At 43.4% G+C, this 26,884-nt stretch overlaps 1 protein-coding gene across 1 annotated transcript in view; it reads right to left on the bottom strand.

Moving 5' to 3' along the window:
- Positions 1 to 286: 286 nt before the first annotated feature.
- The window catches only part of Snx3 (sorting nexin 3), a 35,210-nt gene continuing 8,612 nt past the window's right edge, over positions 287 to 26,884 (bottom strand). The window contains exons 2-4 of the mRNA XM_031346984.1: positions 10,420 to 10,515; positions 2,431 to 2,555; positions 287 to 994 (exon numbers count right to left, since the gene is read on the bottom strand). Of these exons, the coding sequence (XP_031202844.1) occupies positions 889 to 994; positions 2,431 to 2,555; positions 10,420 to 10,515 (327 nt within the window). The 3' untranslated portion in view covers positions 287 to 888. The remainder of the gene's footprint in view (positions 995 to 2,430; positions 2,556 to 10,419; positions 10,516 to 26,884) is intronic.

Genomic DNA, 26,884 nt, shown 5'->3' with positions numbered 1-26,884 from the left:
GCTGAAAACAGGTGAGGAGGTACTGACCAACTAAAAAGGCCTGGAGACGGAGACTCCACAGCACTTGTCAGCACACAGTCCTCCCCAACAGGGCAGTACGCCAAAGAAGCCCTTCGTGTTTAAATCCCCATTCAAAAGGTGGCGGTGTATCTGATCCCATTGCCCTTTAGAGGAATGGAGTTATGGGAATAAGGTGCAGAGTACACAACCCTCTCAGGAGGCGGGGCTGTTGGGACAGAGCACAGAAGCCAGGCTCTGCAGGTCGTGCAACCAGAGCACACAGGAATGCATTTCAACTTTTATTTGAAAACAACTTAAATTTTAGACAAATGATTTTAGTATATAAATTTGACTTTGTTTTTATACAGAATATAAAGATTTCCCTCATTAATCTTTCATGTGAAGGGGATTACAGGCCAGAAAGAAGACACATTCTGCACACAAAGTACGCCTCGGATGTGTGGCACTGGAGACAAATGGTGTTGTGCTCCTGCACATAAATTAGGACCAGGTGGTGACATCACACATCAAGGGGTGGGAGGAGAAATATTCTAGTCAATCAGATTCAAGAAGCAAACATGACACAGAAACTGCAAATGAGAGCAAGTCGGCAGCTTTAGTCAGGACGCTGCAGGTTCTAGGGGCTGTGGGGCTACAGTGTGCACACGGACACAGAAGAGCTACTTAGAGAGGCCGGGGCGAGGGAGCTTCACTAAAGCAAATTAACGTCTTGTCAACTGCCAAAACAAACGGAAGGAAGGGAGCGTGTGAGTGTTAGTATACCCGGCGTTGTGCCAGGGTCTGTGCAGCATGCTACGTTAGTTACAACTTCTTCATTGGTGCGGACAAATCATTAATGGTCTCGGGTTTTGTTTCTTCTTGCCAAACTCAGGCATGTCTTATTTTAGATGGAGTATAGCTTTTATCTATAATTTCATCCTGTAAAAACATGTGAAGGCAACGTTCATTCTGGGCCAGAGGGTGACCAGCGACCCTGGAAATAAAACACAAAATTTTATTAAATTTTATTAATAAAATAAATTATTAAAGATAATTTATTAAATTATCCACTGTTTATTAAAGATGGTGGTGGGAGGGGTCAAAACAAACATACTTGAAGGCTATGAAATGTGTACAATTTATTAAATACAAGTATTACTCTACACGACCCATAAGCTATGCTATCAAATAATGGTCTTCCCCTTTGGTTCACAAACGTGGTAGACTGGCTCAGCGGGTAAGGGTGCTTTCGGCCAAGTCTGTTGTCCTGAGAGTATGGTCTTCAGGACCTCACATGACAGAATCAAAGAAAGGACTATCTCCTATCCTTCATGTAAGGACTGAGGTGGGCGCACATGCATGCGCACCCACACACATACAGGTTATGTGCTAAGTAGATAACAAAGTGATAGGCTTTTGTTCACCTCTCACAGAAACCAAATTATTAGTTAAAATTAATGTGTAGCTCACATAGCCATCTTCTCTAAGATTTGGCTAATCGGGTAGACCTCAGGCTGGTACATGATTACACTGGGTCCTGTAGCCTGCCCGGAGGACCGCTACAGCACAGCTCAGGGACAACAGTGAGCAGGGCCTGAGCCTAGAGTGAGTGTGTCTGTCTCTGTGTCTGTCTGTCTGTCTCCTCCCCCACCACCTTCCTCCTCCTCCCTGCAGCCCCAGCTGGGTGTGACCTTGCAACACTTCTGCTCAGCTTCCTCAATGCTGGGCTGTATCTCTTAGAGGAGGAAAGAGAGAGAGGAGGAGAGATGGAAATAATACTCGTTTGAGCTTATCAATCAACAACTACTAAATGACAAACAATCATAAATAAATTTTCTTACGTTTTTTCAAAAGAACATTTTGCCATGAAAAAATTTTTTAACATACTTTTACATAAAACACATTGATAATACTGCTACCTGCAATCAAACAAAATGATTGCAAATATAATGTACATTTTATTACTCACATGAGACTATACCTTAAATCAGAATCACAAGTAAAACTACTTTCTGAATGATGCAATTTTAAATGTAATTTGCATAAATTATCCAAGAACAACAAAGATAAAACTTAGGTCAACACACAATCCTCACTTCAACTACTCAAGAGTAGTCAGCATTTATCATGTGCTGTTCAACGTGGAGTGCTTCCCGTTCAGTTCAACAGGACAGAAAGTCTAGAAATGGCTAAAAGGAAGGGCGGCATAGATTTAGTTTTACTTTAAATGACAGGTAGTCAGGGCTGAAGATGGTTCAGCAGTTGAGAGCACTGGCTGCTCTTGTAGAGGACCTGGGTACAATTCCCAGCATGCATGGGACACATACAAGCAAAACATCCAAACACACAAAATAAAATAGTGAATAAATCAGAACTGAGCAGCAGTCACCTAGTGCCTCGCAGCATTGCCCCTGGGGCAAAGGTACTTACTTGTTTATGAACTGCTCCAGCCCTTGCTTTCTTTCCTCGATGAAATTGTCATCAAATATTCCATCGTCTCCTCTAAAAGGAAGCTGCCGCAAAAATGCCTTCCCAGGGAGTGGGGGAACTACAACCTAAAACAACAAGAACAAAGTGAGTCTTCGTGATGCCAAGCCAGGAGCCACTCCGTGGGTGAAGTGGAGGTGCCAAGCCCGGCCACTGGAGCACAGCTGTCCACATGGTAGAACAAGAGAACCAAGTCTCACAAGCTGTCTTCTGACCTCCAAATATAATGAGATCTTGTCTCAAAAAAGAAGTGGAAGGTACAACACAAAGACAGGAGACAAAGAATGCCCTCACAAGGACAGCCATCTTACGGGCAAACTTGTTTAAATACACAATTCGAAAGAAAAACACAGTGACACACGCCTTTAATCCTAGCATGTGGGAGGCAAAGGCAGGTGGATTTCTGAGTTTGAGGCCAGCCTGGTGTACAGAGTCAGACAGAGTCCAGGACAGCCAGGGATATACAGAGAAACCCTGTCTCAAAAAAACAAAACAAAACAAAAAAACTAAAACCAAAACAAAACAAAAAAAAGAAAAGAAAAACAGAGAAGGTGGAGAATGTAGCTCAGTGTTAGAGTTCTTGCCTAGCAGGAGTGAAGCCCAGGTTCAATTCTCAGCACTGTAAGAAAAGCCATGGCTTGGGAGCCAGAGGCCAGCTGTGGATGTGGAGACATGCACGGGACCAAGGCTGCTTCAAGGTGGTGCCCACAGGTCTCTTCTTGAACTTATATAAAGGCAACATCCTGTCATTTGGTACCGAGACAAAAAGGCTCCTGAGCCTCTCAATGCGTCTACGACTATGTGGGAAAGACAACACTTCGGTGCGTTGACTAGACTCAAGCCCCAGCTAAGGAATAAAATGTTCTTTCTGCAGTGTAGCTGGTGCAGGTCAGTTTCACCCCGGGAGCGCTGGCGGTTCTGACTTGAGCGTGAAGGATGCCATCCTTAGCACTGTGGCCATCTTCTAACAAGCCATCAACTTCCCCAAACTTCCTTTTCTACTCTTCCTCCAAAAACTATCATTTCTTCTTTCCCACTTACAGAATACCCCAGTCCTTCACATTCAATGTAACATGGGCTCAGCTCCCCTTCTGGGGGTTTTCTAAAACATTTGGTTTCTTGGTCAGCACCTAGCTATACAATTCAGTTCCTTTGTCCATCCTAGGGTCTCCCACCCCAGCTGTGCTCCCTCCTTCACCGAAGGAATTGGGCCATCACCCAGGGCCCTGTGCACGATAGGCAAGAAAGGAAACGGATGTAGAAGATCAAGAATTCAAGGCCAGTCTCAGCTACCACAGGGAGATTGAGGTTAGCATGGACTATGTGGGACCATGTCTCAAAACAAAACAAACACTACCAGAATGCTCCTGCTGCCATGGAGCTGGAGGCTGTAACAGCAGCCCACCCTAGGAGCTACAGTCCCAGCCCAGGAGCTCAGCTCCACGCCCTGGTCCCTCCTGTGCAGCCCTGGAACTTATGCTCCCTGGCCCAGGCTCTGGAGTGACGGCAGCATTGTAGACATGTGCTCTGCAGCAGGCTGTTTCTTTACAAATTTACCCTAAAATAGTAACTCATGAAGTGAAAAATAAAAGGACCAGTTCAACTGCACACAGACAAGTGGAGGAGCAACAGAAAAGTGCAGCGAGGAGATAGACAAGGAACCAGATGTTCAAGATAACTTCTGCAACCCTTCCTAGATCTGCTCTCGATGACTCAAGCATTTACTTCCAGAAGTCTGTGTTAGAACCAACACCTCTCTCCCCATACTGGCAATTTGTCAAATTAAATGTTAAAACCTGCAGACTTCACAGCAGAGAAAGGACCCCACCCACAGTTCTAACTGCGCCTACAGGGAGGGAAGGAAGAACATCCACACATACAAAGGAAAAAGAAAAAAGGAAAAAGGCTGGGCAGTGGTGGTGACGCACAACTTTAATCCCATCACCCAGGGGAGAGTCAGTCAGGTCTCTAGTTCGAGGCCAGCCTGGTCTACAGAGTGAGTTCCAGGACAGCCAGGGCTACACAGAGAAACCCTGTCTCGAAAGATTGCTTTGCTGTTTTTTTGATAAGGTTTCACGTAGCCCAGGCTACCCTTGAGCTTCTCGTGTAGCTGAGGATAAACTTGAATTTATCCACCTGGGAGTCTAAGCTTTGGCCACCATGTAGACACTTGGTTTCTGTAGACATACACTCTTCCTACCAATGCTCAGAACATCGTTAGAATGGACCTCATAGGCAGCAGGCTTGATACCTACAAGTCAGGAATGCTTTATCTAGCAAAGAGCCTCTTAAACATCAAATAAACTAAGAAAACTCTGCCACATTTGCTGACTCATTTGTGCATGTATGTGCTTAAGTGTGTAGCACACGTATGAGCACACTAATGGTGCACATGTGGACTCGCAGAGTCAGATCTTGGCTTCCCTTGTGTGAGCTCAGGTCTTCAGGCAAGTTAGTGCCTTTCCCTGCTGAGCATCGCAGCAGCACCACAGCCAACACATTCTAAGTAGCATGAAGAGATTTCATTAGATTCCCTTTTCCTCTTTTTGAGACAAGGTCTTGTGGCCAGCCCTCATGGCCTCAAATTCATTATGCAGCTAGAGATGGCCTTATGCCTCTGGCTCTAACACCTGCAAGTGCCATCATGCTGGGTTTGTGTAGTGCTGGGAACTGAACTCTGAACTCTGTAGTGCCGGGCTCTGTGCATCAGAGGCAAGCACTCTACTGATGTGCTACATATGTTCAAAGTTAATCAGAATTCTTTTTATCACTCTGCAGCCAGTAGTAGTAGGGCACACTCACGATTTCAACATGAAGAAGCAGGAGGAAAAGACCTCAAGACTATCTTTGGTTACACAGAGTTTGAGGCCAGTCAAGACTGCATGAGACCCTGTCTAGAACAAACACTTCTTGTATTTGTTTCTGTATGTGGGTTAGAAGGAGGATGTCTGCCGAGTGATGTTGAAAGCTAAACAGTCAAACCATGATGACAGATACTGAATGTCAGTTTCTAGCTTAGGCCTCCACAAAAAACAAAAACAAAAATCAATAAATAAACAGAATGACCCATGTGCGCTGCTCTTCCCAATGGTGTGAGTAAAATTTCCAAAGAGGCTGGACTCCCAAGACTCTTACATAGTCCATGAGCACAAAGTAGGATGGCCCACAAAGACTGCAGAGCAGATAGATGATAAGGAACCCCGAGTTACTGTTTTACATTTTAGACAGTACAATGTAATAAAAAGGCAACCCAATTGAACAGGCAAAATAGCTTAGTAAATATTTCTCCAAAAAGCATACACACTCAGGGAGTAACGAAAAGATCAGCAGCATACTGGCCACCAATGAACACCAAAAGCACAGTGATCCACTCCCTCTGTGACCAACAAGGGGAAGAGTGATAAACAGAGCACAGGAGAGTCGTGGAGTGCTCACACTGTGGGCAGGAACGGGAAATACCGCACATACTGACACAATGACACAGGAGCTGACAGGCCAACCTGGCCTACAAGGTGAGTTAGACAAGAATCTGGGCAACACAGACTTTCAGAGAGCAGGGAGTAGTTATGGGCTGGCAAGATGGACCAGGGGTAAAGGCACTTCTGCCAAGCCTCATTTGATTACCTCCAGTGTGAAAAAAGAACTCACTCCTAAGAGCTGTCCTGTCACCTCTGTAGCACTCACAACTACAGGCACGCATGTGCAGGCACACATACATACCTAAATGTAATAACAGAATTTTAAGTTATGTAATTCAATAACATAATCTTAGGTGTTTATTCAAGAACAGTAGCAACCCAAGCGTCTATCAAATGATGAATTGCTAGAGATAAATGTCTGTCTTTGTGGATGGGCATTCTTCTAACGTGTGAGTCCCTGGGCTTCATTCCTAAGATGGCAAATGAAGGAAAAATAACTAATAAGAGCTGGAAAGATAGCTCGCTGGCTAAGAGCACTGACTCTCTCCCAGAGAACCCAGGTTCCAGTTCCTGAACACACGTGCCAGTCAGTTCACACTGTCTGAGATTCCAGTTTCGGGACAGCTGATACCTTCTGGTATCTGCACACTCAAAGCACAGACAGACAGACAGGCAAATGCCTATACATAAAATTATCAATAAATCTTTTAAAACAGAAAAACTAGGGCTGGAGAGATGGCTCAGTGGTTAAGAGCACTGACTGCTCTTCCAGAAGCCCTGAGTTTAATTCCCAGCAACCACATGGTGGCTCACAACCACCTGTAATGGGATCCGATGCCCTCTTCTGATGTGTCTGAAGACAGCTACAGTGTACTTACATACATAAAATAAATAAATAAACCTTTTAAAAAAAAGAAAAAAAACTACTGGGCAAATAAAAAATAGCATTTCTATACAACAGACTATTATTTTGCAGTAAAAATCAATAGTGGGCTAGAGAGATGGCTCGACAGTTAAAAAGCACTTGCAGCTCTTACAGAGAACCCAGGTTCTGTTCCCACCACATACACAGCAGCTCACAACCATCTAAGTCCAGTCCAGCGTATTTGATGCCCTACTCTGGCCTCCTCAAGTACCTGAAGCCTACACATGAGGACAAAATAACAAACACAAAATAAAACCTTCTTACAAGTGTGATATGTGCTACAATAGGACACACAAACTGAGAGAAGCAACATACAACTACATCAGGTATTCTATGTTGCCATTTAGAGTCAAGGCCGCAAGTGCATCATGGTCAACGGGTGGTGAGGAGGGGCTGAGAAGAAACACGGGAGTCCTTTCTACTCTTTCTCTCCCTTCCCCTTTCTCTGGAGATGGTCTTGTCATGTTGCTCTAGCTGGTCTGTAAACCTATACAACATCGACTTCAGCAATCCCACCTCTGTTGCCTGAGTGCTAGGATTACTCACAGGTATGTTCCAGCAGGCCGAGCAAGCTTCTTTTAAAAGGATAACTGATGATAATGAGTTCCTACACTACGGTCATGGCTGTGCAATCCTGAACATCCTAGGTGAGCCATATCACTGACTGTATAGCAGACAGATTATCTCTTAGTAAATAAAGCAGTTGCTGGAGGAAAAGCAGAGCGTCAGCAACATTTATTAAACATTGGGCTGGCGCGATGACCAGGTGGTCAGGAACATGGAGCGCTCTTCCAGGAGCCACACGGCAGCTCACAACTGTCTAATTCCAGGTCTAAGACATCCAACACCCTCATGCATACATACTTGCAGGCAAAACACCAATGCACATAAAATAAAAATAAATAATTTTAAACATTCCAGTGTATATAGCTGGAATGTAGCATATAAGCTATATTGGGGAAAAAATGCAGTCTACCAAAATACTTTTTCATCGTAATTAAAATAACCGACTAGCCTCCTGCCTCTGTTTCCTGGGATTAAAGGTGAGTGCCACCATGCTTGGATTTATGTTTTTTATTTCCTACTTGTTTTATAATGTTAGATAGAACTTCTATCTACAATTACCAGCAGCCATATGTTATACCCCTCAACATTCTCCAGGTTTTCCAGTCTTTAACTGAATTCACCTATCCACTGGTGGGTATTATTATGTGGTTTTGGTAAAGACAGGAGTGGTTTGGTACATGCTAAACAAGTGGTTTGCTAAACATGTACCAAACCACTGAGATGCACCCCTGGTCTCCACTTGTGTTATCTGTGTTATAAACTAATCTCCTATGAAAACATGGGTTTGCTTTTAAATTCCTTACACTCTGCTAGTCTGTGCTTGCAGCCCCAAAACAATATAATATATAAGGTTTCTCAGTTGTGTTATACCCCAGCTCCCCAAGGTTTAACTGCTACATCCTTAAACTATGTTCCTGGTATCCAGGAGAACAAGTAATACATGCTCAATATCCCATCAACCACATTGACTCTAAAGCTCGAATCTGCTAAGTGTATATAGACCTCCTGTTGAGATTCCTGTCACAATTTTTTTTAAATGTTTTCCCCCCTAAGATTTATTTGTTTTATTTAAGAGTATAGTGTCACTCAGACACATCAGAAGAGGACATCATCAGATTCCATTACAGATGGCTGTGACCCACCATGTGGTTGCTGGGAATTGAACTCAGGCCCTCCATAAGAGCTGCTTGAGCCGTCTCTCCAGCCCTCCTGTCAAACTTTATGAATTTATAGTTACGTTAGGAGATGCACTCCTTTTGAAGGCAAGGTCTTTTCCTTCTCTCCACCACTGCAACTTCTCTAGTAGAATGTGAGAGCCTTAAAAGGGATCTTCATGTGTTCAGATCTCCTCCTGTAACTCCTAGAATAACAGGGCGAGTCTCATGCTCACAGACTAAATCGACTGTCAGATGTACAGACTGCAACCAGACACGCCCACTTGTCTTTGCTTCCAGCTTCCTCTCCCACTTTCAGTGCTTTTCGCCATATGGCTTTAGGAAGTCCAGCTTTATTTGAACTACAGATTTGAAGGATGTTTGAGTTACGTATGATGCTTGTCTCCCATCTGGCTATCTTTACCTGGCTAAAGTTATTTTCCTTTCATTTCTATTTTGCTGATCTTGGAAAAATAACAAAATATTTCATCCACTTCAGTCAACCTCTTTCTACCACATTCTAGTTACAAAATAACCTCACATTGTTTTCCTAAGAGAAGACAATTCTTAGCAAGGTTTATAATAGTGTCTTTCAAAGTACAGGCAGCGATGCATTAGGGATCATTGCCACTACTTACCTAGGCTGGGGTGTGGCTACATTTGTAGACTGCTCCCCTCACATACACAACGTCCTGGGCTTGATCCCCAACATTACACGGAACTTGGTGTGATGACATGTGGCTGTACTCCAGCATTCAGAGGTGGAGAGAAACCAAGGCCAGTGCCCTCCTCAGCTACATAGAGGCCATTCTGGGCTACATGAGACTGTGTCTCAAAACATACACACACACACACACACACACACACACACACACACACACACACGCACGCGCACACATGCACACGATCTAAACGCTAGACTGTGTAGCATGAGAACCTAAGCTCAGATTCCCAGCACCCATATTAAACCAGGAAGTGGCAGTGCCTACAACTCCAAAACCTGGGGTGAATGAAGTAGACCTAGGGCTGGCTCTCTGGCCAGCCAGCCTAGCTGAAACATCAACCTTCAGGTTCAGTGAGAAACCCTGTCTCAAAAGTAAAGTGGAAAGTAACAGGAAGACATTCAAATGCAACTCCTGGTCCTCATATGAGACAAGCATACACATCAGTCTCCTATACCCACTCCTGGTCCTTACGAGACAAGCATGCACATCAGTCTCCTACACCCACTCACAAGCTCCTCTGAAGACTATCGATGGATCCAACAATAAGATCATCACTCTATGAAACTTCTACATACATGTGAGATAATAAAAAATGCAGACTATGAGTTAAACAAAATTGGAAAAATATACTGCCCTTAAGGATGAGGGAGGAGGGCTGAAGAGATGGCTCAGTGGTTAAGAGCACTGACTGGTCTTCCAGAAGACCTGAGTTCAATTCCCAGCAACCACATGGTGGCTCACAACCATCTGTAATGGAATCCAATGCCCTCTTCTGGTGTGTCTGAAGACAGCAATGGCATACTCATATACATGAAATAAATCTTAAAAAAAAAAAAAAAGGTTGAGGGAGGAACAGCAGGAAGGACTGAGAAGGGCTATTCAATGTCGAGCTGCAAAGGCTCAGGTGCACTATGGGCAGAAGCCAGTAAGAGCCCCGGACAGCGAGGACCGCCTGAACAGTGAGGACGGCTGTCCTCCGTTCCCGGGTACAGCTTGTGATGGACCGACTCACATAAGCCCTGTACTGGCTTTCACCCACTACAAGACACATTCTGGAGACCTTCAGTTAGAATTGGCATGTTTTGCTTTAAAGTTACACGGTAAGTCAGAAAAAGCATAGCTCTACTGTAAATAAGTCTTACCTTGCTCTCTCTTTCTAGTTCGCTTCGAAGCCACTCAAAGTCACTGTATCTTCTTCTAACAGTAGATTCCTTCAGCTTGAAGATAGGAAGATTTGTCTGAAACCAAAACAGTCACTCCTAAGTTGATGTATATTAAGACGTTCAGAAAGGGAGGAAGATGTCCCCCACACCAATAAGGTGACAAACACCATAACATTATTAAGCACAATACTCAGGCTAAGCCTTGACTACCCCTCATATGTAGTCAGGGCAGGCCTTGAACCTGCTACCATCCTGCCCTGGCCAGTGATAACTTTTCTTTTTGCAATGTTGGGGCCGGAGCAGCAGCTCCTCACACTAACCTGAGACTCATTTCCAGTCTAAAAATGTAACTTTGCTTTTTGAATTTCTCCTTTGAAATTCATGTGAAAGGGTGTGTGGGCGTGCATATGAAGGTCTGAGCACAACATTTTGGGTTAATTCTACCATGTTTTGAAGTAGGGTGTGTTGTTTTATCTGCTAAGCTGTGTATTCTTGTCTATCTGGCCTGCCAGCTCTGAGGGAATCTTCCGGCTCCCCCTCTCATCCTGCTGTAGGAAAAGCTTGGATTATGGAAGCCTGCCACCATGTCATCCAGCTTTCCAGCATGGGTTCTAAGGGCCTGAAAGAGCATGGCAAGTACTTCCATTTGCTGAGCATCTCCCTAAACCCTAAATGTTATCCTTAATTGGTTTCTTTAAAAATGTCCCAGAGGGCTGGGCAGTGGTGGCACATTACCTTTAATCCCAGCTCTTGGGAGGCAGAGACAGGTGGATTTCTGAGTTCAAGGCCAGCCTACTCTGTAAAGTGAGTTCTAGGACAGCCAGGGCTACACAGATAAACTGTGCCTCGAAAAACCAAAAGAGTCCCAAAGATTTGGGTTAGGGTTATAATTTATTTATCATTAGGAGAAAATTAGGAATCATATAAAACAAAAACCACCCCCCTAACATAAAAATGGTAACTAAGAGGCTGGAGAGATGGCTCAGCAGCTAAGAGCGAGAGTCCTTTTGCAGCACCCAAGCTGGATGGCTCACAACCACTTGTAACAGGTTCCAAGAGATATAATACCTTCTTCTGGTCGCTGGCCACTGTACTTGTGGGCACATGCCCACGGTCACACGTCTTTAGAAGATTCAGGTCTTTACAGGAAGAGGGCATGTTTAAGAACTGAGACCATGGCGCTGGGTATTTGGAGGTTAGTCAGAATGCAATTTTTGGACTAAAGGTTACTTGTTGCTATTTCTGCCAACTTTGGGGGAGTAGGTGGGTGTGGAGGGAGGCTGAGACAAGGTCTCTGTAAGTAGCCCTGGCTATCCTGGAACTCACTATGCAGACCAGGTTGACCCTGAACTCACAGATATCTTCTGTCTCTGCTTCCTAAGAGCACTGAGATTGAAGATGTGTGCCACCTTTCCTGATCCAGTAACAAGAGGGTCACAACGGTCAGGGCAGATAAAGGTGAACTTTCTATTAAATATAAATTCAATCCCAGAACCCCAGGTGGTAGAAAGCGAGAATGAACTACTACAAGCTGTCCTGACTTCCACATGGTACTGTGGCATGTGCATGTGTTCACACAAATACATAAATGTTAAGAAACATACAAACAAGAACTGGCTGGGGGTGGGAGGGTGCAGCTTAGTAGTGAAGCACTTAACTGGAAAGCCACGGCCCTGCACTCAATCCCCAGCAGAGAAAAAAAGGAAAACCACGAAGTCCATTAGAAATGAACTACTGACTCTCTTGGGTGAATTTTATTCTTAATTCAGTATTGCACTTGGGAACTGAAAACTGTTTCATAGCTGAGAATAAAAAAAACCTGAAAGGCACCCGGAGGCAAGCACTTCCTGCTGTAGACCAAGGCACCGTGCTGCAGCAGCATCCATGGCTGCAGCATCCATTGCCACGAACATTCTACTCACTAGCTAACCTTAATGCAGCCAGTAAACAGAAGAATGCCTTCTATTCAGGACCTTGAGTTCAGTCTGTAGTGGTGTCAATTTTTTCCAAAGTGTATTAACTGCTATGTTGTACAGCTTAAAGCTTGGAGCCTTCTACAGATGCTACTGGGCATAACAGTGTATAGGTTTCAAGCATGAAACCAGATCTCACAAGAGGTTTAAAAGCACTTGAGTTTTCTTTCCCAGGTAACCACAACATTTGTCCATTGTATTAATGACTAGGAGCAAAATTGCACCTAACAAGACTCTTATTATACTAAAAGTCAAACTTGCATTTAAGAGGTGCTGGCGGGCTATACAGAGGAGCATTCTCATTCCTCAGAAGGAAAAAAGAATCAGGTCCCCTGGAGAGCGGGATGATAACTCCCACAAAGAAAGCACTGGATTATTTCTCTCTAATTTCACCCATTGGCTTTTTAACCAGGCTCACCCTTCCGCATTAAAATATTAAGTCTTTGTAAGTGTCTAAAGATAGAAAGGTCTTTACAGAGCTGAGTATTTTCTGCAGGTGAGATTTTACATTCTAAATTCCCTCCTCTCAAATTACTTTACAAAAGGGATTAACTGCTCTCTTTATTCAGTATGTTAAGATCAAGCCTGTGAAAAGAGGTCCCCAAGAATTTTCATACTTCTGGGTACGGAAGTCTGTAAAGTTAATCTCTCAAACAACATATCAAGCTTACAGGTACAATATTGAGGGAAGAGAGCCAGCTCGGCTCATTTTACCTTCCATTTTCCCTTTTGAACTTTTGACACAATCATGATTATATCTGATTCTCTCTAATTGAGTGAGGAATGAGGGGAAAGTCTCTTCCCTTCTATATTAGCTAGTAGTTTTTATATTTGAAAAGGATCTTTAAGGTTTACTCAGCTGGGTATAATTTCTCTTCTTTACAAGTGCTACACTGGAGTTCTGACAAGGCCTAGCAGGAAACTCTGGGCTTTAGGGTGTGACCAACTAATGAGGGGAGAGCCCTTGCCCAGTATGCAGAGACCCTCTAGCACTGTAAGAACAAACAATTAGATATTATTTCCCCATTAAATTTAAGATACTGAGCTTGACTGCGGGTGCCTGTCAACATTTTTCCTAATTAATTTCAGGGGCAGCTAGCAAGGCCAGCATTAGGTATGAGGACCAGAAAGTCACCCTCAGCTACATACGTTGAGTATTTGTCTCAAGAATAAAGTTTTCCTAAGGCTTAGTTAGCATTTAGAAGCACTGGCTACTCTTCTAAAGGACCCAGATTTGGTCCCCAGTACCTACATGGTGACTCACAGCCTTCTGGAAGTCCAGCTCCAGAGGACCCAAAATCCTCTTCTGACTTCTGTGGACAATAACCCACACACGGTATGCCCGCGCACACATACAGAGACCAAACACTCATACACATAAAGTAAGTCTAAAAAAGAAGTTGTCTTGATCATTAAAGATCACTTCAACTTACTGATCAAAAGAAAAAAGAACTGCCATGCTTTTGTTTCAACTACTGAGCTATCGCTATTTAATTGCAAACTCTTGTTTGGCCACTTCCAATTTCTTTTATGCTTATAGAAGGCCTCACGCTGGACATTCCTACCTCCTAATGTTGGCAGACTATTACTCACCAAGATCTATAAGGCAACAGTGCTACATATGGAATCATCATTTAAAACAACGAATAAAATGCAGACCAACCCCCTCATGAAGTTCATAAAACACCAAGGAAAATAGAAATGATATAAAAATCTGAATTTGTGTGGTTAAAACACCACAAATAGGACTTAGAGTTTAGTTCATCAATGAAGCCTTGCCTAATATATGAAAAGCACTAGGCCTGCTCTCAGTTGATACCCTCCTCCTTCCTCTCCCGTTCCCCCTTCCCCTCCCGCTCCCCCTCCCCACACCTTTACATCCCTCCCCTATTAAACCAACTATACACCCAAAAATGGGAAACAAATAAACAAAAGCAGGAAACTAACTGAGCAATTTGACCAGGACAATGACACTGTGACAGGGACTTACTCTATATAGCCCAGGCTGGCCATGCGGTCTCCCCTCAGAACTCTCTCAGTGCTAGTATTTTTTTTTTCCCCTGAGACAGGGTTTCTCTGTGTAGCCCTGGCTGTCCTGGAACTCACTCTGTAGACCAGGCTGGCCTCGAACTTAGAAATCCTCGAACTTAGAAATCCGCCTGCCTCTGCCTCCCAAGTGCTGGGATTAAAGGCATGCGCCACCACTGACCAGCTGTATTTTTTTTTTTAAAGATTTTTCTCGGGCTGGAGAGATGGCTCAGTGGTTAAGAGCACTGACTGCTCTTCTAGAGGTCCTGAGTTCAATTCCCAGCAACTATGTGGTGGCTCGTAACCATCTGTAATGGGATCTGATGCCCTCTTCTGGTGTGTCTGAAGACAGCTACAGTGTACTCAAATATATAAAATAAAGAAAATCTTTAAAAAAAGATTTTTCTCTTTGATTATGAGTGTGTGTGTGTGTGTGTGTGTGTGTGTGTGTGTGTGTGTGTTTGTTTGAGAGTGCATGTGTCCAAAGGCCAGGGGCAATGGATCCCTGGCGCTGCAATCACAGGCAGCTATGAGCTGCACAATGTGGGCGCTGAGAACCAAACAGTGGTCTTCTGAAAGAGCACATGTGCTCCAGATGAGCGTCACTCTCTCTGGGTGCTAAAGTGTCTCTAAAGGAAAGCTGAACGGCCTGGTGTGGCTGTGACTAGAACCACTCTGTTGTAGGACGTGAGATGTAGACACCTCATCAGGAACAGGCAGGAGAGCTGCTCGGTGACCACTGCGAGGCACAGTGAACTAAATAGCTAGATACACGTTCTAATACTTCAAAGAGCTATACAAAATTATTTTGAAACTTTTTTGGGGGCGTGGGGGGTTTGCTTTTTCAAGACAGGGTTTCTCTGAGTAGCCCTGGCTGCCCTGGAAACTCACTCTGTAGACCAGGCTGGCCTCAAACTCAGAAATCTGCCTGCCTCTGTCTCCCAAGTGCTGGGATTAAAGGCGTGCGCCACCACTGCCCGGTTATTTTCAATGTTTATATCAGAAAAAAATGTATGTTTCAAATCTATTTAGACTTCATTCTAATGTGTATCCAAACATCATATTCAGCTGATGATATATTATGTAAACTCTTTTGTTGTTCTGAGACAGATGTCCCCTTCCTACATACTCCGGGCTAGCCTCAAACCTCTCTGTAGCCCTGGAATGGCCCTGAATTCTGATATTCCTGCAGCAGCCTCCTGAGAACTAAGCTTACAGGTATATAACACATATTTCACCTTATCATGTGCAATTTTTAAGTACCAGGTAAAACAAACAAACAAACAAAAAAACAATAAGAAGATGTACTGACAAGGTGGCTCATCAAGGTGGGGCAGCTGCTGCCAGCCAAGCCTGATGAGCTGATGTTTCCTTGGACCCACATGATGGATGGAGAAGAGATCGATTTCCATGGGCTGTTGTCTGATCTCCACATTTGTATCCTGCCACATGTGAGCACACAAGTGCACGCATACATGCATGTGCACACACCGAGTAAATAAAAATGTTATTTACTGAGACAAGTTCTTTCACTGAGGCCTGGAGATTTCTGACTGGCTAGACTGGAACCAGAAAACCTCCAGGATCTGCCTGTTCCAGTCTGGCTGGAGTTACAGATGTGCCACCATGGCCAGCTCTCACCTAGATGCTGGGATCTGAGCCCAGGTTCTTACACTCTACAGCAATCACTCTATCCACAGAGCCATCTCGTCCATCCCAATTTGTCTTTGAATAGAAGAATGTTTGTAGGAAGAGATGACGTAGCTCAGGGGTTAGGGGAGGGTGTGGAGGGCCAAGGGAAGGCTGCCTGTGAATCTTTGCTTTACTTGCTTACTTGTACATTTTAAAAGACTGTAAATGGGAACAGAAAACAAAACGAACCAAAGTTACAGTATAACTCAATACCCTGTATGTTGTTTCCCTCTATTTTCTCCAAGTTAGCAACAGGAAGGTGGTCCAGCAGGTCAGTAGAGTATGAAGGGTGATCATTTTTAATATTTCCCACAACAGTAGGTCTTTTGCAATAACCTAAAAGGCGGTGATCCCCGTGTTCTAAGAGCTGGCCTTTGAGTCTGTATAAGGATAAGAGGGAAAAGACCATTGGAATTCATGTGTTGAGAATGGTTTACTAAAGTAACAAAGCTGGCAACTTGTAGCTGTGCCTTCACTCCTCCTTTAAGCTGCCCGAGGTTCAGTTTATCACAGTAAGGTACTGAGTTAGGATAAACATGAAAAAATGTACACTTGGGAGGCAGAGGCAGGAGGATTTCTGCGTTTGTGGCCAGCCTGGTCTACAGAGTGAGTTCCAGGGCAGCCAGGGTTACACAGAGAAACCTTGTCTCGAAACCCCAAGCCCCCCCCCCAAAAAAAAACATGAAAAAATGTGTTTGCCGTTGCTGCAGTCAGTCCCAAGCAGCCCATATCCCCACATCTGTGATTAAAACAAAAACACATTCTTATAATATTTGCTTTTTTAGAAAAAGAAACCAAAATTCCAGAATTGTTACTATATATATGTATTAAAATACTTAAGAATATGGGGCCAGAGCAATGGCTTGGTGGTTAAGAGCCTAGGCCACTCTTCCAGAGAACCCATGTTAGAGTCCCAGCACCAACATGGAAAACTACAAGTGTCTGTAACTCGTTCCAGGGGATCCAACATTATATTTTGGCCTCCACAGCTACCACATGCAAAGTCATACAATATAGGCTTAACACTTATAATCATAAAAGTAAAAATAATGGTTTGAAAAGTTAAGTATAGGGGTATGGGTTTTGTGACTTATGCCCATAACCCCAGCACTCAGGAGGCTGGAATAATGGGTGAGAGGCAAACCTGAGCTATGGAATGAGCTTGAACTATACCTTCTGGCCTTTATACTGTTTGAACAGGCAGCAAGGTCACAGGCCTTTAGTATCAGTAGTTAAGAGGCAGAGGCAGGTAGATCTCTGCGATTCAAGGCCAGCCTGGTGTCCAGGATAGCCAGGACTACACAGAGAAACCTTGTCTTGAAAAAAAAAAAAAAAAACTACCAGAAAACCCTTTTAATGTACATGCATATACGTCTATGTCCATGTCTATGCTCAAGTGTGCAGGTACGTACAGAGGTCAGAAGCTGATGGATCCCCTGCATCTGAATCAGAGCCGTTTCTAAGCTGCCCTGAGTGCTGGGAGCCAAATGTAGAGGCCTCTGCAGAGCAGTATATGCTCTTAACTGCTGAGCCAAAATCCCAGCCCTCCTTACTATTAACCAGAAAGTCCAGGGACAGCCATGCGAGCTGTGATCTACGGGTGGCTTTGTCCCACGCCAGTGCCTTCTGAGGACCCCACTCGATGTGCTTAGAAGGGTGCTTGGTCCACACTGGAACGGGACAGTCTTTGCCTTGGCAGATTTCTTCAATATAGTTAACTTTCAGTCTCCTTCCACAGTCCTCTATTGAATCCCCCAACCTCTGCCCCTTTTCCTCCTAGAGCTGGGGCTTGAGTCCAGGTATACACATCCAGAGTACTAGATCACCTGTCTGCTCACCCAGCCTTTTCTTTCCCTCTTTCAAGCATCTTTCCCCCGTCCTCTAACACCTGTCTTTTATATAGTTCAAGAGTTATAAAACTGTAAGAGGATAAAACGAATTCTGCTCCTTGGGAATTCATGTATTTGAGTGAATTTGTCTAAAATTTATTTTTATCAGTACTTTGGACTGAACACAGGCCCTGAATGCTAAGCATGGGTTTCACTAATTAGTTCTATCACTAAGACAGAGACTAGTTTTTTACTGCAAAAAGGGGCCATTCCCTGCCAAATACTGTGTGAATAAACAGACTGTGTTTTATGGTCACAATCTGTTGATTCAGCATACACAACCTGAAGAGGTCTTACAGTTGAGTTGGCAGAAAGGATATCTGCCTCCGTCCAAAAGAAATCCAGGGTGGTGGGTACAATTCTTATGTATCATTCTTGCCTAGTCATTTGCAATTGACAAAATCATGGACCACAAAAAAAAAAAAACCTAGAAAAAAAGTAGGCCTGATGGTGCATTCCTACAATCCCAGTGCATGGGAAGCAGGCAGGGGACAGAGTTCAAGGTAATCCTCCAGTACACAGCAAATATGAGGTCAGCATGGGCTACTTATGTCCTCTCTCAAAAACCAAAAGAAAACTAGAAAAGAACAAAATCCAGAAGCGCAGCACCACCTCACTGCTGTTAATGTACTTTAAACACCAGAAGCAAAACGGAACAATGTTAGGAAAGATCTTCGTAGCCTGTACTCTTAATTTGCTACTTATAAAAAAATTAAAATCAGCCTTTTTCCCCCTCCCAAAACTGTACTATTAATCACATGGATAATACCATCAGGACTCGAAATGGACAGTGAGAGGACAAATTTCTGAAGCCATGGTAGAGAGCTCCAAAGCAAACACTCCCTTCAAGTCTAGGCACCGTAAGCTGCTCCACACTCTTAGCCTTACACAGGCTGACTATGAAAGTCACAGCTCACACAGACCCTAATGTAACCCGATTACCACTGATACCAGGCAGAAAACCAAGCTGTAAAGTGCAATCAACTGGATATGGCTTAACAATACATAGGAGAAAAATGTTTACCAGGTATTTCTAGTATTTCTTCAGATAGTGTCACTATGCATTTGAAAAAGACTGGCAACAACATCAAAAGTACACTCAACAGACCACACTCTATTCAGCCAATCCCGAGAGGTGGAAGTGGATGCCCACTCCAGGCTCTCGTTCAGCAGTTGCGTTTCTTCAGATACCTGCATCTAGAGATGAAGGATAAGCCGCAGTGCTGAGCTACACCTCCCCCCAGTACTTCTGATGCTTATTTCACCCAATCCGGAACAGCATGAATAAGCAGAGATATGGTTTATAACCTAGATGAACTCCTAAATATGGCTGGAGAGAAGTCACTTAAATGAAGAATAAGCTTTTAGTCTGAAGAACCTTTGAAATGGAGATTGTGACTAGGCCGAGGTATTTAGTTTCATCCTTTTTAAAAACTAAGGACATGGCCCTCCAATGATACAATTCTTCATTTATTGTAAGGAAGTATGCTTTATGGTATAACTTCCAAAAAGGACAACAAAGAGTTATTTAAACTAGTTTAATGTATAAACCAACTAACTCCTTGCGCTCCTTCCACTTTGTTCACAGCCTTCATTTATGAACCGCCAGGAACATGAAAGGTTTTCAATGAACAACTTTTAACAGAAATGTATAATAATTTCACTATAAAGGAAAAATCACAGAATTCTACATACTTATGGTAAAAGAAATAGGCCTATAAATGAACATATCTGTTACTAATCTAATATTTTTTGTACATTTTATATGTACAAAAGTTTAAAATTTATATTTAATATGTATCTTCCCAGCTTGCCTACCCTAAGAACCATACCTAGAAATGACTGCCACCTAGGATGGGATCCGAACGGTCCAGGGTAGTGTAGTAGTAACTTTGCTGTTGCTGTGATAAACACAACTAAAAGCAACGGATGGAATAAAGAGTTAGACTTAAGAAGGTAAGACATGGCATGGCAGGAAGGCTTCGCATCAATGACAGGAATGACAATGGGAGCAGGAATCTGGTGTTCACATCTTTTTGCTCCCTTTTCTGTTTTTGAGACAGGTCTTTCTGTATAGACCAGGCTCACAGAGATCTGCCTCTGCTCTTGAGTGCTGGAATTAAAGATGTATGTACAGAGAATGCTCACATCTTGAACCACAAGCACAAAGCAGAAAGAACAAACTGGACTGGAACTGAAGCTTCAATCTTAAAGCTTCATTCCAAGTGGCACTTCCTCTATCAAGTCTACACACCTAGATCTGCTCCCAAAAAGGTGACAAAGTACTCTCTCAAATTCAAAGTACCCCAGACAGAATCTAGCCACCAGCATTTTAAAGAAACCCTAGGGTACAAAGAGCCAGAGTTGAGAACTACAGCCAGGACTTACTAACATGAATTACGGCAAAAACTCATGAATCTCAACATATATCGATTTTGATGTAGCTAAGATAAATAGAACAACACGTTGCCTTAGATAAAGATCCAGAATACAATGAGAAATGTGAACTGGGAATGGTATGCACAAACCACTGAGTCTATCTACGATGTAAAAATGGGGAAAGACTATTAGTTAAGTACTCAACAATCTTAAAATTCTTAGAGAACCAATAAAGACTTTGAACAACTAATACAATTTTGAAAAAGAAAAAAGTTAGAGGCATTACATTTTCTGAATTAAAAGTAATGAAATTGTACTGGCTGAGCAGATAGCTCCGTGGGGTAAAGGCACTTGCTGACAAGACTGACCACGGGAATGTGATCCCCAAGAAGGTACATGGTGGGAGAGAACTGACTCAGTAAGTTGTCCTCTGACCTCCACATCTGTGTCCCAGCTCAGGTGCACACACACACACATGAATAAATACATATTTTTTTAAAAATGAAAAAAGAGAAAGGGGGAAAGTCCAGTAAATAGACACAGAAATAATATGGTCAAGTAATTTTGACAAAGGACATAAAAAGATATGAAAGGGAAATAAGTCTCTCTTTAATAAACTGAGCCAGAGAAGTTGGATTTGTTTATATAAAAGAGTAAAACATGCCTGGCAAGATGACTCAGCGGGTGACAACATTGGCTTCTCAAGCCTGAGGAGCTGAGTTCAATTTCTGGAACACTGATGTAAACGTTGTATAAGGTAGAAGAGATTCCATCAAATTCTTCAGCTCAGCCTGTGAACCAGGGCATGCGCTCATCATCTTCTGCTCCCACTAACATGCTTGGACACGCAGACCTTTTTTTTAAATTGTTTTTTTAAGATTTATTTTTATATGAATACACTGTAGCTATCTTCAGACATACCAGAAGGGCATCGGATCTCATTACAGATGGTTGTGAGCCACTATGTTGTTGCTGAGAATTAATCTCAGGACCTTTGGAAGAGCAGGCAGTGCTCTTAACAGCTGGGCCATCTCTCCAGCCTGGACACACACACATCTTAATAAAGGTGCACACACACCACACCACTCTCCCACCCAACAAGAACAATATGAGTTAAGATATTTTGTCTTCAAGCCGGGCAGTGGTGGCACACACCTTTAATCCCAGCACTTGGGAGGCAGAGGCAGGTGGATTTCTGAGTTTGAGGCCAGCCTGGTCTACAGAGTAAGTTCCAGGAGAGCCAGGGCTACACAGAGAAACCCTGTCTCGACAAAAAAAAAAAAAATTATTGTGTAAAATTATTAAAATATAATATTATTTTAAAAAAAAGATATTTTGTCTTCAAGCTTAAAAGAAATGTATAAAATAAAAGTAGGCAGGGGGTAGACTTCAGTGAAGGAATACTTGACTAGCAAGGCCTTGGGGTTGATCTTCAGTACCACCAAGTAGGCAAGGGTGCAACTTTGACATTGTTGGAGTGAGCTCAATAAAGTCTCTTCCCCAAAACTAACAATGAAAGGAGACAAATGAGTTAAAGACAACTACCTCTTGCCTTGGTAAAATGGGCTATGGCACAAATAAGCTGAAAAGCATTTACTAATAAAAGCTACGGACTGGCCACCGTGACAGCCTAACATCCATGTTCTCAGGAGGCTGAGGTAGAAGGATTTGGATTCTGAGGCAGCGCAGGCTACAGCGATGCTGTTCCAACAACGTGCTACTGAACCACAGGTAAGAAGTGTGGAAGTATGGTATTTTGGACCAGGACTGTAACCATTACACCAGCTCCTACCGAATCCAGCAATGACAGAGAAAATAATAAAGTTGTATTTGCAGGTATACTGGTAAAAAAGAGGGGAAATAGTGTTCTTGAGAATTGAAAATTGTGGAGGACCAATACCACAGGAAACCAAGTCTGCAATTCTAAGGTAAGCAACAAGCCAAGAGACCCGATGAACAGAGGGCAAGCAGCCATGCCGAGTTTGATGAGCTTCCATCTTTTCTTGGGTGGCTTGAAAGGCTGAGTGCGCTTGCATCAAACTGCAAGCAGAATTAGGAACACTGGGTATACACTGAGCTACAGCTGAGTGTGCCGCATCCAGAGACCAGAGACTGGGAGTTAGGAACACTGGGTATACAATGATCTACAGCCGAGTGTGCCGCATCTAGAGACCAGAGACTGGGAGTTAGGAACACCGGGTATATACTGAGCTACAGCCGAGTGTGCCGCATCCACAGACCAGAGACTGGGAGTTAGGAACACTGGGTATACACTGATCTACAGCCGAGTGTGCCGCATCCACAGACCAGAGACTGGGAGTTAGGAACACTGGTTATACAATGATCTACAGCCGAGTGTGCCGCATCCAGAGACCAGAGAATGGGAGTTAGGAACACTGGTTATACACTGAGCTACAGCCGAGTGTGCCGCATCCAGAGACCAGAGAATGGGAGTTAGGAACACTGGGTATACAATGAGCTACACTTGAGTGTGCCGCATCCACAGAGAAAGGACAGAAACAAACACGAGAATCTTACTATATAAAATCTAGGACAAATTCATAAATTGCCTGAAGTTTGAATATATTCCCCAACCTACACACTGATTTCTTTCAAAGGCATAAATTTTTCTAGCTTTTTATGTATTTATGTATAACCTTTGACCAGTGGCTAATCACTAGGGGTGACCCCCAGGACACCAGGCTTAAAACCTCCTAGAAAAAAATAATTCTGCTCAGAGAAACTGGTTCACACAACAGACTTATGGGCAAATTCCTAAAATAAACAATGAATAGAAACAATGGACATGATGTGTCTCTGTCAAACTGTCTTCAAAGTTTTATGTTTTCTTTTATTTTTTTGCCCATAGGTTGACAGTGTCCTAACTTTAACCAGAGATTGTTTTTGCAGTGGGCAGTATATATTGCAGACTCATAACTGGTCAAAGTATTAAGAATAAGTGACTCATGGTGCTGCATGCCTTTAATCCCAGCACTTGGGAGGCAGAGACAAGTGGATCTCTGTGTTCAAGGCTAGTCTGATCTAATGAATGAGCTTCAGGACAGCCTGGTAGGGCCACAAAGAAACCTGTCTTAAAACAAGGTTATCAAGAGATCACTTAAGAGAATGGAGTGTGAAGTCAATCCACACCTGGAGTTTGGCACAGAAGTACCCATGACCAGACAGAGTGACAAATAATTAAAACAGACTGGAGGTGAACAAAAGTCAGGGGGCCATGTTCTAGTACACCCTGGTCCCTTAAGAGCCGTCCTGTCCATCTCAGAGGCCACCATCACTTATGATCAAATAAGCACAAACTGAACAAGGCAAAATCAATTCCTGAGGAGAGACTAGGCAAACGGATATCTAGTAGTAGGAATTTAACAAACACTCCCAACTTAAATGATTGCTAGGGGCTGGAGAGACAGTGCAGAGGCTAAGAGCACAGACTGCTCTTCTAGGGGAACTGGGCTCAATTCCTAGCATCTACATGGCAGCACATAACCACCCATAACTTCAGTTAGTCCCAGTGGATCTGGCTCCTTCTTCTAGCCTCTGCAGGCATTGTATCCACACAGTGCACAGACATACATTAGGGCAAATACTCATATACATGAAATAAAAATAAACACCCTCTGGTTGCTAGGTACTATATTAGGAAAATTCTAGAGCAGAGAAGGCCAAAGAACATACTCCTAAGTAATTCACCAAAGAACTAACTGTATTCATAATTGATGGCCTAAACACCCGAAGCTTTCCTTTTCCCTTAGCCAAAATCTCTACATAGGCTGGTACTCATTATGTAGAGAAGGATGTAACCAAAAACTGGACATCGACTACTGAATCTCCTGTCTCTACCAAGTGCAGGGATAACAAGTTTGTAACACTGACATGGTATGGATATTAAAAAACTCTTAAGCTGGGCATGGTGGTGCACACCTTTAATCTCTGCACTTGGTAAGCAGAGGCAGGCAGTTTGAGTTTGAGGTCAGCCTGGTATAAAGCAGACAAACCTACACTAAAAAAAATTCTATCTTGAAAAACAAAAACAAAAAACCTCTATGTATGTAAGTATGATGTGCGCATGTGTACTCAAAAAACAAGTTAGTGGAATTTGGTTCTCTTCTCAGCTTTAACCTTCACTCTGAATTTGGGGTATCAATACTTGCAGGGGGCAAGTACCTTTTATACACTCAGCTTTCACATGGCCTTATGAAAAAACATTGTTCTTGTTTATCATACAGTCTACCTAAAGTTCAGGAAAATTATGCAGTTACATATCAGCTAAAAAAACTTTAGATAGCCGGGCGGTGGTAGCGCACGCCTTTAATCCCAGCACTTGGGAGGCAGAGGCAGGTGGATTTCTGAGGTCAGCCTGGTCTACAGAGTGAGTTCCAGGACAACCAGGGCTACACAGAAAATCCCTGTCTCGGAAAAAAACAAACAAAATTAAAAAAGAAACGAGTTTGGATACCCTGAAAAGGACAGTGTGGTATGTGCTTATAGTCCCAGCACCCTGTCTCGAAAAAACAAAAAACAGGGGCTGGTAAGATGGCTCAGCGGTAAGAGCGCAGACTACTCTTCCCAGCAACCACATGGTGGCTCACAACCACCCGTAACGAGGTCTGACACCCCCTTCTGGTGCGTCTGAAGACAGCTACAGTGAATTACACTGGGCCAGCAGAGGTCCTGAGTTCAATTCCCAGCAGCCACACACATGATAGCTCACAGCCATCTGTACAGCTATAAATAAAATAAATGTTTGCTGGGCGGTGGTAGCGCATGCCTTTAATCTCAGCACTTGGGAGGCAGAGACAGGTGGATTTCTGAGTTCGAGGCCAGCCTGGTCTACAGAGTGAGTTCCAGGACAGCCAGGGCTATACAGAAAATCCCTGTCTCGGAAAAAAACAAACAAAATTAAAAAAGAAACGAGTTTGGATACCCTGAAAAGGACAGTGTGGTATGTGCTTATAGTCCCAGCACCCAAAGGTTGAGACAGAAGAGTCTCACCAAGTTATGAGCTTCAGGACCCTGTCTCAAAAAACAGGGACAAAGCCTATGGTCACTTAATGATGCTGACCGTGGAGCTAACAGGACACACAGAGGACGTGTACTTGGGTACATATACATGCATACAAGCCCAACCCCAAGAAATAAATGCTTTAGCATTCTATAATTCTCTCATCTCTTTGCTTTCCTATTTGTTTTTAAGATGGGGATGTTTGTGGCTTGGACTATCCTGGCCCAGCAGCCTTCAGAATAGCCAGGATTACAGGCATGTGCTTCTGCTATACCTAGCTCACTTAGCCTAACTGACTTGAATAGCCAGGATTACAGGGGTGTGCTTCTGCTATACCTAGCTCACTTAGCCTAACTGACTTGTCTTTGGGAAATTTTCGCTTTTTCTCTTTATAGTCATTCATTTACTATCAAGATGGACATTCCGCTTTTTCTTTTCTTTCTGATATGTGTATACTTTAAGTGTATATGCATGTACAAGTTGTACCTGCTGTGTGGTCAAGCCTGAATGACAGGGAATGAATGACGTTAGGATGTGTTCTTCAATCACTTAAATTTTAAAAATTCTATTATGAGTGTTTTATATGTATTTCTTTCTGTATGCCATTGTGTGCCTGCTGTCTAGGGAGACAAGAGAGCATCAGATCCACTGGAACTGGAATTATAGATAGTTGTGAGCCAGCACATGGGTGTTGAGACTCAAAACCGGTCCTGTGGAAGAGGAGCCAGTGTTCTTAACCACTGAGTCATCTCTCTCCAGCCCTCTCAGTTTTTTACCTTCTTACTTTCTATTTTCTCACTAAATCTAGAGCTTATCATTTTAGTCAATGCCCTGTTAGCCCATAGGGTACCGCCAGTCTTTGCCTCTCAGTGTTGGGGTTAAAGACTGGCCACCACACCCAGCTTTTTGGGAGGTAGTGGTGATCAGAACTTAGGTCCTTATGTCTGTGTAGCAAGTGACAGTATCAAATATGTCAGTCATTTGGCTAATAGTCATGTAAGTGACAGAGACACCACAAAGGTAATACTGATACTGGTGGGAATAAACTGCTGTTATAAGCCAGTGGTTTGAGGGGGTTGGCTGTACAGTGCTACAAAACAGTTAACGGGAATAGAAGCGTTCAACATCCTTGGCCATGAAGAGAATACAAATTTAAAGTGATTTCTCTGAGGGCCAGGCAGATGGCTCAGTGGGTAAAAGCACTTGTCCCCACACTTGACAACCTCACTGCAACCCCCAGGACCCAAACGTTGAAGAGAACAGACTCCTGTAAGTTATCTTCCAAAAGCCACAGGTAAACCATGGATGTGTGCACTAATACCCTCATATACCAAAAACAAAACAAAGCCACCCCACTCATAATGGCTAGCATAAAAAAAAAGTAAACTGGGGCTGGAGAGATGGCTCAGCAGTTAAGAGTGCTGACTAGCCGGGCGGTGGATTTCTGACTTCGAGGCCAGCCT

Source organism: Mastomys coucha, unplaced genomic scaffold (genome assembly GCF_008632895.1).
Source record: "Mastomys coucha isolate ucsf_1 unplaced genomic scaffold, UCSF_Mcou_1 pScaffold3, whole genome shotgun sequence".
Taxonomy (NCBI): domain Eukaryota; kingdom Metazoa; phylum Chordata; class Mammalia; order Rodentia; family Muridae; genus Mastomys; species Mastomys coucha.
This window is presented reverse-complemented; position numbering and strand designations above follow the sequence as displayed.